The sequence below is a fragment of the Episyrphus balteatus genome, chromosome 2 (genome assembly GCF_945859705.1).
Source record: "Episyrphus balteatus chromosome 2, idEpiBalt1.1, whole genome shotgun sequence".
In the NCBI taxonomy this organism is placed as follows: Eukaryota; Metazoa; Arthropoda; class Insecta; order Diptera; family Syrphidae; genus Episyrphus; species Episyrphus balteatus.
Genome location: NC_079135.1, coordinates 115,294,832 through 115,307,565, shown reverse-complemented (window position 1 = coordinate 115,307,565; position 12,734 = coordinate 115,294,832). Strand labels below are relative to the sequence as shown.

At 29.2% G+C, this 12,734-nt stretch overlaps 2 protein-coding genes across 6 annotated transcripts in view; one reads left to right on the top strand and one right to left on the bottom strand.

Annotated features, from left to right (window-relative positions):
* The window catches only part of LOC129912280 (E3 ubiquitin-protein ligase highwire), a 118,221-nt gene that overhangs the window by 64,644 nt on the left and 40,843 nt on the right, over positions 1 to 12,734 (top strand). The window lies entirely within an intron of this gene.
* The window catches only part of LOC129912281 (uncharacterized), a 41,690-nt gene that overhangs the window by 11,686 nt on the left and 17,270 nt on the right, over positions 1 to 12,734 (bottom strand). For 2 of the 3 annotated variants that reach the window (XM_055990479.1, XM_055990477.1), the window contains exons 2-5: positions 1,111 to 1,375; positions 897 to 1,042; positions 647 to 832; positions 480 to 583 (exon numbers count right to left, since the gene is read on the bottom strand). In XM_055990479.1, coding sequence (XP_055846454.1) covers positions 480 to 583; positions 647 to 832; positions 897 to 1,042; positions 1,111 to 1,375 — 701 coding nt within the window. The remainder of the gene's footprint in view (positions 1 to 479; positions 584 to 646; positions 833 to 896; positions 1,043 to 1,110; positions 1,376 to 12,734) is intronic. The other variant, XM_055990478.1, reaches the window with a different exon arrangement.

Sequence of the window (12,734 nt, the reverse complement as noted above, 5' to 3'; positions counted from 1 at the left end):
TGCCTTAACAATGATTCTAATATACCTACTGGAAGGGTACAGCGAGTTGAACTAAGCATAATCTTTTGAGGCAAGTTATCACAGCTTACAATTAAATATCATTAAAAATAGGTCTTTCCAAAATGAAGATGCGCAAGTTGTGTATCGCGCGCGCGATTTGATTGCTTCATACACAACTTGCGCATCTGAAATTTTGGGATTTTCGCTCGGAGATTTTTTTTTTTTTGTGATTTTTTCCTGGAGATTTTGTCTATACCCAGGTTTGTCTTGGGGATTTTGGCTTTTGGGATTTTCTCTTTGGGATTATGGGTTTTGGTCATTCATCACCAACCCATTATAATGTATACTGCAATTTCGAAATTCTGTTTTTCAAAATTCATTAAATTCATAATTCGACTCTTAGATTATTTTGGATAATCTTTGGTCATTGTTCTTATTTTTGAGTCTTTAAAGAAATTAATCAAACATTTTTAACTTACTTGTTTTTTGAAAGAATAAGTTCACTAATTCCACTTCCTGATATTGCTTCACTTTCGATTGTTCCAATTTCTGCTCCCGTAATAGCTAGATGTTTGCTGTAAAGCTATAAATAAAAAATATATAATTTTATTAATTCTTTGCCAATAAATCTGATTATAAAACCAACCTTTTCTGTAACAGCTCTTGACTTGATGACACCTATCTTACATTCTTCAAACTTAATCGAATCAATCGAAATAACATCAAAAGTTCCACTATTCACAGTTCCAATAGTACAATTGAAGAAAAGAATTTCTCTTAGTGATGCCTCAAATCTATAGAGATTATCAATATTTGAAGAAATAATAGTCAGCTGAAATTACAAGAAAATTTGTTTAAAACTTATTCTTCAAGAGAATTGTCAAAAAAAAACTTACTTTAGCTTTGGCTTTATTAAATGCTTGTTCTTCAATTCTTAAATCATTGATTTCACTAAAAATACCCTTAACATTTGTATTTTCAAATGCATTGCCATAAATTATCACATCGTTGCTTCTTCGTATATTGAATTTCAATTCACCTGCTAAGAAATAAATTAGTAAAAGTTCCAATTTTCCAAATTTCTTTTATTCAAAAAAAAATCTTCCTTACCCGAGAATGCAGTCGAACGTAATATCACTGAATGACAATTGACAATTTGAATGTCAGGAAACGGTCCAAGATTACCCTCAAATGCTCCAGAACCGATTTCAACTTGTTCTCCATCAATCATATTACCCTCGATCAGTAATCGATTGATATGACTATCTCGCAACAAGCCTCTTTCCATTCGTAAACTTGTGTCGGGCGCCAGTTTAATAATCAAAGAAGTAGCTTTTCGAGGGATGAGAAAATTTGGTCCGAAAATATTATTGAGCTGCAAAGAAAAAAAAAAGAATCATCAATCAAAATCACACACATTAGTTTTCAAAAAAACAACAAAAACAATAAAATCAAATCAATTTGGATAAATTTATGTCGTCAAGAATGTCCCGGTACCCGCATAATATTATGTACAATATGTTTCGACTCGACTTGACTATATTAACATAATTGTGTCGTTTAGGTGTCTGTAACCCTTTTGGAAATGAGCCGTTTATGAAGTGATTACGACGGGATTTTTTGGTGATGCGATTTTGTTTTGTTTCTTTTTTCTTTTTTTTTTTTTGACAAAATGTGTATAGGAACTTAATTAATTCAGAAAAGAAAAAAAAATATTATTTATATATTCCGAAAAGGGAATCACAAAATATGGGGCTTTGAATCAATGTAATAGGGGCTATTTAATGGTGGTGTTTAGTTGTGGGGAATTAATGGGAATTAAATTAATATTCGAACAATTTTTGTAGGAAGAGGAACGAGTTCTGGTCTTGATTACTCGTTAAATAAAACCATACAAACTTGTTATAGGAAATTCTTTTTTGAATATGAATAAATAATTTTGTGTAATCTTTAAAGTTATTAGAAAAATCAAAAATTTTGGTAGAGTTTGTAAATACAAGACATTTATTGAGCGTGTTTGATTGGATTGGTTTTGATTCAGTGGCAGTTTCGGTGTAAAATGGGGATTAACTACAAATTTCCATAATTTTTCTATAAATTGAGAATTTTTATATTCTTCTAACTTCTAAAGATTGATCAGAATTTTGAGACTTTTGAGAAAACTGAATAAAACACAGAATTTTCAAGAAAACTAAATATAAATGGAATAACTTTTTGGGATCATCTATGCCGAGTCATTTCAATTGCTTCCTAATCATCTATTCTTTTTATTAAAAGATTTGCTTATGATAACAAAATAATGCTTCCCTTTTATAAATTAACTTGATTCCTTATTATATGATATATTTTATTTTTTTTTTTATTTTTTTGTACTCTTTAATCCAAAAGAATATAAAGTCTATTAAAAAGCATTAATTTTGTATGATTTCGCACCATAAATTAAAATTAATTCTATTGTTCAAGTTGCTATAATACTTTTAGGCATGGATTTTCAAATAAAAGCGACCAAACTATTAATTTAAATAAAAGAAGTTTTCTCTGTAATAAATCAGAAGCGTGAAGTTTTTGGGCACTGCACTGTGGTTCAAGGGCGGACATGTATTGATTTATCGTACGTGATATTGTGAAGTTTGCTAGAAATACTCCAACCACAAGGATTCTTATACGATCGGCCTTCAAAATCAATAGACGAATCTTTAGCATTCACACTGAACCAAATCCTTACGTAAATACAACGAAAAAATTCGTTGAGCCAACGAAAATTTAATTAATTTTCAGCCGATGAAAAATTTAATTGGGTCAACGAAATGGCTTTCATACGTTAATGAAGAACTTCATCAATCAACGAAAACTGTAGTATTTTAATGAAATTTTTTCATAAAAATTTTTGATCGAGAGTTAATGAATTTTTACATCACTTTACGAAATTTTTCATCGATTTAATTAACCACGGTGATATTTTTTGTTAGTCAATGTATTTTTTGATTAATTTATGAAAGAACTAACGAATTTTTTCGTAAATTTTATGAATATTTTAATTAAATTACGAAAAAATATTCGTTAGCTAACGAAACTTTTCGTTGTATTAATTATTTTTTTTTAGTAGATTAAAGTATTTATTTATTGGACTTGTTAAATTATTAATTTACAGTCCAAACCAAAAATTGGCGTTTCGACAAGGTTGAGCTCACTTAAGTCAACTGATTAGTCCGACTTATCGTGAGACACCTTGTCAATACGCAAATATTTTTAATATTCAGCTCAACTTACATAGATTTTTAAACAAAAACCTAATGTGAACTATATAAAGCAAGATTAAATTTTTAATCATTAAAACAGAAATGCACCCAAGTCTACGTTTTTTTTTTGTAAGGCCACGATTTTTTAACTGATGTATTTTTTCATAAGCCAATGTAATATTTCATTAGTATGAATTTTCATAAGCTTTTGAAGATTTTCGTAAGTTAATGTTGAATTTCATAAGTTAATGAATTTTTTCGTTACTTAATTAAAACTTTGATAAAGTAAGGAAAAAATTCTTATTTTTATTCTTTAAAATGAGTATGAAATTTTTCGTTAATTGATGAATCTTTTCATTGAATTGGATTTTTTGGCACTAAAAAGAGAGAAAAAGTGTATGAAACGTTTTCATTAATTGATGAAGGTTTACATATTACGAAAAAATACATATTTTCGTTGAGCCAACGAAAGTTTCGTTGGGCCAACGAAAATGTAGTGTATGAAACGATTTTCGTAATTTTAAAAAATTTATTATTTTCAGTGCATAAAAAAGGGCAAAAAAAACTAACTTTGTTATTTTATTTTATTATTAATCTAAAATTCAACAAATTAATTTTTATGTTTTAATATTTTGGAGTTTCCGATAGTATTTGGTCTTTTAAAAAAGACTCTTTTTTAACATTTGTTTGTGTCATTTTTAGAGAAATTGGTCTCATAGGCAAGAGTCCCTTCGGAAGAGGGCTTTCGACTATTAAAATATAAATACTTTGGATTTAATTAAAAACACAATCTGTATGTTAAAGAACTTTAACGAAAAGATGAAATTTTTCCTTTTTCATCATAGAAACAAGAATTAGCATTTTGAGAATTTTAAAATACAAAATTTTTCAATTTACTTAGTTTTCAAATACAGAATTTTGGAAAGTTGAGAATTTTTTTGAACCGAATCTTGGCACTTACTTAATAATGATCAGTGATAGTGAAATTGGACCAAATGACACTCGCATGCATAATAACTTATGTGAATCTTCTAACAAATCCATTTGGATTTTGAGGACATTTCGTCATAATCTAGATTTTAAACTATACTCGTAAATTATGAAAACTGAAAATGTATGGAAAATCCAGTAGATTTCGTTTAAATTTTGACCCGGTTAGAAAAGGGTATTTGGCAATATAGGCCGTAAGTTACTAAGCTTTTAGTGCTGCACTTACCATAAGTATAAAATATTACTACTTCCACCACATTTGGGTATATACTAGACTGATTCAAAAAAAATTTTTTTTTGTTCAAAGCATTACCGAAAATATTGTTGGAAATGACGAAAAAAAAATACTGTAAAAGTTTTAGCCCTTAATATTAACATTAAGTACCGCCGCACATTAGGAGTATTGTCATCAAAAACCTGGCCATAATTATTTTTTGTGGTTTTTGTTATTATTTCTGTTTAAAATGAGTATTCCTACAAGAAAATACAATATAAACCTAGTTTTTGTTATTTTTATTTTTTTTACCAAAAACTAAAAAAAATTGATTAATGGCCTGTACCAGGGATGGAAAATGACTTTTTTTAATTGTACTGAAAATTTTATTTGTATTGTACTGAAATGGGTGCAATTGTATTAAAATATTGTTTTCATACGAGAAATTAACTTAAAATTTAATCAAAATATTACATTTGCAAAAACTCTTAAGTTTTCTATATACATTTCGTTATTTTCTGCGTAAAGGAGTAATTTTTATTTTATTTCGGTAAAAAATATATATATATATATTCACAGAAGACTACAAGAAGTATTAAAAAAAATGAAAAAAAAAAATGCAAAAATGTTGGGACCCAAAAATAGAAGTGTAATTTTGGTTTTAAGATTATAATATTTTTATTGATTAATGTCGAAAAAATAGAACATTTCCATCAGTTTTATAAATATAAATATAATAAATAAATTGTAACATTTATTTTGGTTAAAAAAAAATTGAAATTAAATTAAACATAAAAATAGTTCTATCGTTTATTACTTTCAATTTCCTCTGTTTTTGGGGACTTTTCACGAGTCTATTTTTGCCGTGCGGCGAAGCTTTTCGACTCGTGTGAACGTAAGTCGCAGGCGAGAAAAGTGACAATCCCCATAGAAAAACCCTAGTCGACCGACATATCGTGCGGCTAAAATCGACTCGTAAAAAGTCGGCATTAGAGTGCAAAAGAATTCTTAAGAGACATATTCAAAAATTGTATCGAATTCAGACAAATTGTATTTTTGTACTCGAGCAAACTCATTTGTATCGAATTCGATACAATTGTATCGACTTTTCCATGCCTGGCCTGTACTCAGCCTGTCGACATTATTTTTCTCAATTTTTTTTTTCCTCATCCCTAATACGCAATTCTCAGTTTCTTTTCTCTCTTCCCCAACCTTAATTAAGATCACCCAAAATAAAATACACTAATGACATCAGTAAATTTAATTTAAAAATAAAAAAAAAAAAACGTTGCATAAAGTAAGGAGTATTTTCTATCAGAAAGTGAAAAACTAATTGACCCTCGATTCTCTAAAGAGCACCTAAGAGCACCCAATTTTTGTTGCATTGTGTTAAAGAATATATAAACTAACTCATAAGTTTCAATTCATTGCAGAATAACGGGGTATACTAAAACAAAATCATTAAAGTTCAAATAATAACTTACCAAAAATATCAAGTTTGTAGATACTAGTTCTAAGCCCGAATTTAAATAGAAAAAATGTGAAACCAAACAACATAGAATACAAATATTCGAAAAGTTTGCCAAATTTTTTGAAAAACCTAATAGTTTTTAAATTTTAAAAATATTAGTTTTACTTTAAACACCGAGCTAAAATCTCATTACTCTGCGTTAAAAAATTCTTCAATATTGAAAGTAAAATGAATTTTCTGAAAAAAAATATTACAAAAAGGTACCCGCAAAAAAATTTTTGGAAATCAAAATATGTTCTGGTTTTTAGTAACAATTGGAAGAGTTGTCTTAGGTATCTACGGAAATGATACTGATTTGATTTGAGCACCCCTTTTAGTAAAAAGGGATACAACTATGTAACTCGTGAAAAAAAGTCATTGAACAAAATTTAAACCCTTTTACTTCAGTGAGGTTTTTCGTGGTTTTCAAGGTTTTTGGTGTAGTAGGTACCTAGATTAAATAACATCGTTAATTGTACCTGAGTATTTATTTTGGTGATTTCTTATTCTTGTCAAATCAAGTAGATTCAACTCAATTTTTAACATCCTTATAAAAAAAATATTCTCAAAAGCTTTTAAACCAAGCTGACTGTAAAAGTTTTCCAATGCAGCTATTCCAATTGTGTCAAACAACTAGAATTTACAAAATTTGTGGTATTTTTAAGTTTCTTTTATCCAATCCAACTGAATGGCATTTTCGAACCATTCATCCGACGTTATAAGTAAAATATTTTACAGATTAGAAAAACTTGGGAGGCAGCAGCCATTTCAAAAGTTGATCAGCTGAAATAGGTCAATATCAAACAAAATGATAGAACAAATAAATTCATTTCTTTGTTGAGAGAACTAATGTGTATCATCTAAATTCGATCGAAACAGATGGTATGCATCTTAGAAAAAAACAAAAAAAAAAAAAAAAAACTTTCAACTAAAAATTAAAGACTATTTCCCCGGAACAAGATGCAATCAAAGATGTAATTATGTCTACTGTTTTTTTATTTATTTTTTTTTTCTTCCAAAAATTTATCGAATAAATACAACAGCACCCCATCCATTCAATTGAAAAAAAAAAGGATTAATGAATTTATGTTCTTGAGATCGCAAAGCGGATGTATATACAACTTACAGAGAGCACCCTTCACATTGCGTATGGAACCAATTAAAGCGATTAATAGGATCAAAAGTTGTATAGTAATTCTCAAATCAAATCAAATGGGCATTTTAATTTGTAGAGTCTCATTTTGTATTCTCATTAAATTCATGAAAATTGATGTGAACATTTTTAAGAATATTTCGTAAGATAGAAATTTTTATTTGCATCTAAATTTCAATGTGAGAATTTGTATACCTTTAAGTAGGTACCAATCTAAAGCTAATTGGTTTGGCATTGGATTGATTGTGTGTGTTTGTCTGTATTTTTTTGCAATTAAAAATTCTAATCAACAACAACTCCATAGTTTAATTTATGCAGACAAAAATAAACATAACATGCAAACTTTTATTCTATGAACTATGAAGTAGCCCACCTGTTTTCCGTTGTTGTTGTAATGTATACAAAACTAATGACTGGTTTGTCGTTGAGGTTTATAGTAGTATAGTAAAAGTGGGCAACAACGAGTTTTGAAATGAGGCATATAGAATGGTAATCAATGAGATACTTATGCAAATGTGGATCTTTGTGGATTTTAAATGAAAAAGGGGGCAAATCATTAAAACTAAAAATACATACACAAAGGTTCTTTTTTTATGACATTTTTCACGCTGTTTTTTTTTTGACAGGTTACAAACGAATTAGAAGTCTTGTGGTATGTTAAATAACCACAAATAAATTAACATATTATAAAAGTTGTAAAAATTCTTGAATATTCAAAAATAAATCAACATTTTCAAACAAGTTATTTGCCATTCTTTTAAAACAATCAGTTAATGCTTCTATAGCGGTTCTTTAACAAAAATAGGTTAAGAAAAAAAAAAACAATTGCGTAGGTTTGAGTTATTTAAGTTTGAATTATTCAATTTTTTGTAAGTAAAATAATATTTTTCAATTATTTGCATTTTTTGAGTTCTGTTTGTGATGCAAATCTTTTATTTTTTTGCGCGGTAGAGGAAAGGTGCGAACAGTGAGACACTTTTCTTTTAAAATTGGTATACTCGTACCTATTTTAGAATGATTCCAAACTAACTCATTCATTGTTTACAAGGGGTGCGATGAGTGAGACAGGCTAAGGTGAATAATGAGACGGACAGATTAAGTAGAAACAAGTTAACGAAAAGGTCAAAAAAGTAAGTTGCTAGTACACAATTAATTCATTTATGTTACTCTAACCCACTTCTTTAAAAAAGTTACAAAAAACAGAAAGAAAAAAAAAACCATGTGTGCAATTCACACGTGGTAGAAGTGAAACCTTAAAAAATCATTTTTCTTGCAAAAAAAAAAAAAAATAGAAAAAATCTACCTATTTTTATTCTATCACCTTCAAATCCATGTTTTTTATATGACAACCTATATAAATTTTATACCATCTGAAAGCTTATTGTCCAAGCTCAAAATATATATATCGATCAGGTCTATGAGACATCTACAAAAAGAGCTAGAATTTCTTAAACTCGATGAAATTTCATCAAAAAAAGCAACAAAAAAACATCTATTTATATGTTCTCATGCTATTAATTCAATTTTTTTGTTTGACAACCTATACAAAATTTATTCCATGTGAAAGCTTATTGTTTCACCTTGTATAATGATGTATAAATCTTATTTCAAAGATGTCTACAAGAGAAGTTAGAATTTTTTAAAGTCAACCTTGTCGAATTTCCAGACTGAGATTACGGTACTTCCTACACTGGTAGCTGGTCATCGCCAAAAGATCTCCACTGGTGTTTTGTGGTATGTTTCAATTTTTTCAATTTAAGATTGTGTAACTTGTAGAGCACGTACCGTTATGTGTGATATATCAAATAAAAGGTTATGTTATCAGCATGCGTATTAAAGTTAAATCATGTATGTATGTGCACTAGATCAAAAGATATAACGTGTGTTGGAAAAGAACATCTTTTTACCGTTATCTCCGAATTTTGAATATGAAATTAATTGAATTTGTACAATTATAGTTTATTTAATTACCTATCTACAGTACAAATTTCATTCATCTATCTATTAAAACAAAAAAGTTATAACAAGTTGAAGTCGTGTCGCGTTTTCGTTTCATCTTGTTTCAAATCACTACGATACTAAAGAAGTTTTCACTTCAAAAAACAAAACAAAAAACACCACAAAATCATATTGAATTCATTTGTCACTTTTTGTCATTTCTCGAAAAAACGTGTCCAACTTAACTTCACTCTGTATAAAGAGCAAAACGTTTGCGAATGCTTTTTGCAGTAGCTCTCTCTCCAACAATTTTGTTCTATGATCTATGCACCAGGGGCCTATTTCACCACCTTACAATTTACAAGTACTCCTTCACAAAAAATGTAAAATAATTGGCAAATTCTGTTCCACCAACTTTTAAATACATAAAAAAAGTTATAAATTTGTTAAAAAAAAGTACAAATACAAATTTGTGATTGTAAATTGTATTTGGTGACCTACCACAGGTAGGTCAAAAGGTTCTTAACCTATTTTGTTAAATTAAATAAAAATCACATGGGCAAAACCTACCTTATTTTATCATTTCCAAATGTCATTAACTTAAACGCGAAAACTTTGTGTTTTGTCGAAACTAGTAGGCGGACAAAAATAGTTCCTGCTCTGTAATCTTAATTAAAAATTTCTGATCGCTTCATTTATTTAATGTTTTAATGGATCAATTAAAAGAACCGTTTGAAAAAGTGAAAGCAAATTATACAAGCATACATTACATTGTTTGATTACAAGATTCAAAAAAAAAAGGTACACTTTTATTTATGTATTTCTTTGCTATACGTATCTATTACAAGCTAACTCCGAGCGCTTTTTCATTTATTAAACTTTGATGTGCGTTATTATTTTTAATAAAACTTAAATAACACCTGGCTCTCATTGTTTTTTTTTTTTTTTTCTTTGAAATTATGGCGAGAAACCATAAAAAATTAATAGTTTTTAAACGTTTATTAATTACTTTTTTTCCATAGGCATAAAAGAATAACTTTGTACCTTTGGTGAGTGTCATTAAAATAGTCAATGAAAAAGTAAAGTCATCCGATGAAGCACTCTTAAAATTGACTTTTAACATATTCTGAGAATAAGAGCGAGTGTTTCATGATAATAAAATCACAACAAAAACATTACTGTTCAAAAAGGAGCCAAGTTCTCCTATGTTTAAGTTATGCTGGCACAAAAAGTACTGAGATGTAAAAGTGTACCAAGTTCTAAAGTTTGGGTTCAAATTCGTATCAATAAAATTTTGATTGTTCTGTTGGCAATTTTTCTTTTTATTTCAAAAATTGCCAAGTAAACAATCAAAATTTTATTGATACGATTTTGAACCCAAACTTTAGAACTTGGTACACTTTTACATCTCAGTACTTTTTGTGCCAGCATAATTTCAACATAGGAGAACTTGGCTCCTTTTTTAACAGTAATGTTTCTTGCAAGGTATGGCTGTAGAATTGAAAATCTCTATATTTGATGAAAATTTAGTGAAAATGGGCAGTTGCCACGCCCCCTGGCTAAAATTCTCAAATTTAAAATTTTTTCCTTTGTATAAACTACCAGCTCTACTATTATACCAAATTTCAAGATTCTACGATAATCAGAAGGGCTCTATAATATTTAATGAAAATTCAGCGGAAATGGGCGGTTGCCACGCCCCCTGGCTAAAATTCTCAAATTTTAAATTTTTTCCTTTGTATAAACTACCAGCTCTACCATTCTACCAAATTTCAAGATTTTACGATAGTCAGAAGTGCTCCATAATATTTGATGAAAATTCAGCTGAAATAAGCGGATGCCACGCCCCCGGAATTGAAAATCTCAAATTTTTCCCTTTGTATACACCACAAGTCCTATCACCGTGTAAAATTTCAAGTTTCTACGTTAACGGGAAGTTCTCCATAATTTTGATGATCTGTCAGTGAGTGAGTGAGTGAGTGAGTGAGTCAGTCAGTCAGTCAGTTACGGTTTTTGCGATTTTTGAAGCCCTATATCTCAGAAACTACTCATCGTAAAAAGCTGAACTTTTGTGAGGAGCTTGGTTTTGACAAGCTCAATAAATGTAGTGAGTTTGAAATTTCTAGCATCTTTGGTGTGGAAGTTAGAGGGGGGTCGAAAATGGCCTGAGTTGTTTCCTGTAAATAAGGGTGTAGTGCCAAAGTTGCTAAAGAACTTGGCTGGGCACTACCGTGCCCCTTGATCTTAACTTTAAAACTACTAAGTACACTGTGCTTGAAAATGCAACTTTTTTTTGCCGACGGATGGCGCTCCCATCAACTAAAGATAATTCAAGCATGCTGAACACGATGGATTCCTTAGTTTTTCAAAGTTGGCTCAGTTAAAAAAGATTTTGACCTCTGAAGTTTTCTGTTTCAAGCCAGAAATCTACGAAAAACCCATAATATATTTGGTATTTATTGGTTTTATGTCGACGTTTATAGATACAGTAAATGTTCTTTTAGTAGAATAACAATTTGTTAAAGATATTATTATTTTGAAACTTTAAAACATAATTTTTTGACAAAAAACTCTTTTCTTTTTTAAAAAAAACTTCCGTTTTGCTTCAAATTTTATTATTTGATAATATCTAATGATTCAATACCATACACTATTTTCAATTTATTTCCTACAAAAACTTATCAATGATTTTGAATGATTTTGAGAAGATTTGACGAGAAGGAAATTTAAAGTGTTTCAGCAAAATTGATTGGCAAACCTATAGCCTCCATGTACCTATATTGTTTCATGACCTTGACAAATGTTTCATTAGCTCTTGTAATCGCAAATAAATGAATTTCATATGTAATTTGTTTCTGCTGTTTTAATTAGACGAAATGAATGTGAGTGTGATCAAAGAATCCGATTAAATTTCTTGATCAAATCAGCATTCAGAGTTCACAAAGTTCAAATAAGTTCAATCTCGGTCAGACCAATGATCATCAAAGTCAATGTCTCGCATGTACCTAATTACATTTCATCACTTCCTATGATCGTATTTAATGCAAAAACAAAAAAGATGAACAAATTCAGATAAGTTTTTTCTTGTGTTGATCGTGCAGAAACGCAGTATTTCTTGCAAATCGATGTAAGTACACAAATTTTTCATACTCTTAAACTTCTCCAGGACAAAAATAGAAAGAATGCATCTTTCTCGTTGCTATGAAAAATGTATTTGTATGTGTTGGTACAAATATACATACAGACATATTCCTAATTGCCGACTGTTTTATAAATAAAATTTTTCGCTCTTCTATACAATTGTGTTTCTGATATTTTTGTACAAAGACGACGACGAATGACGACGACAACAAGTCTTGGCACAGAATTCACTTAAGTTTTCGATTATTTCTCGAGCTCGTTATCCAAGGCCACGATAATTATTCGAAATTAAATGAAAAGAAAAAAAATACCTACAATTTTTCAAAACACCAAATGGCCGATATACATAAAAACACAAATGCATCTCACTGTTACGAATTAAAAACAAAACAAAAACATTGATGATGAGATGAAGCGCCATGCCGCCAGATGAGGGTGCAAAATGTTTTTAAGTATTTACTGTACTATATAAAGTTGAATGTAATTTGCAATCGGCATCATGATCATCAACACGTTTGGATAATGAGGCACGAAGTCTACTTTTTATTC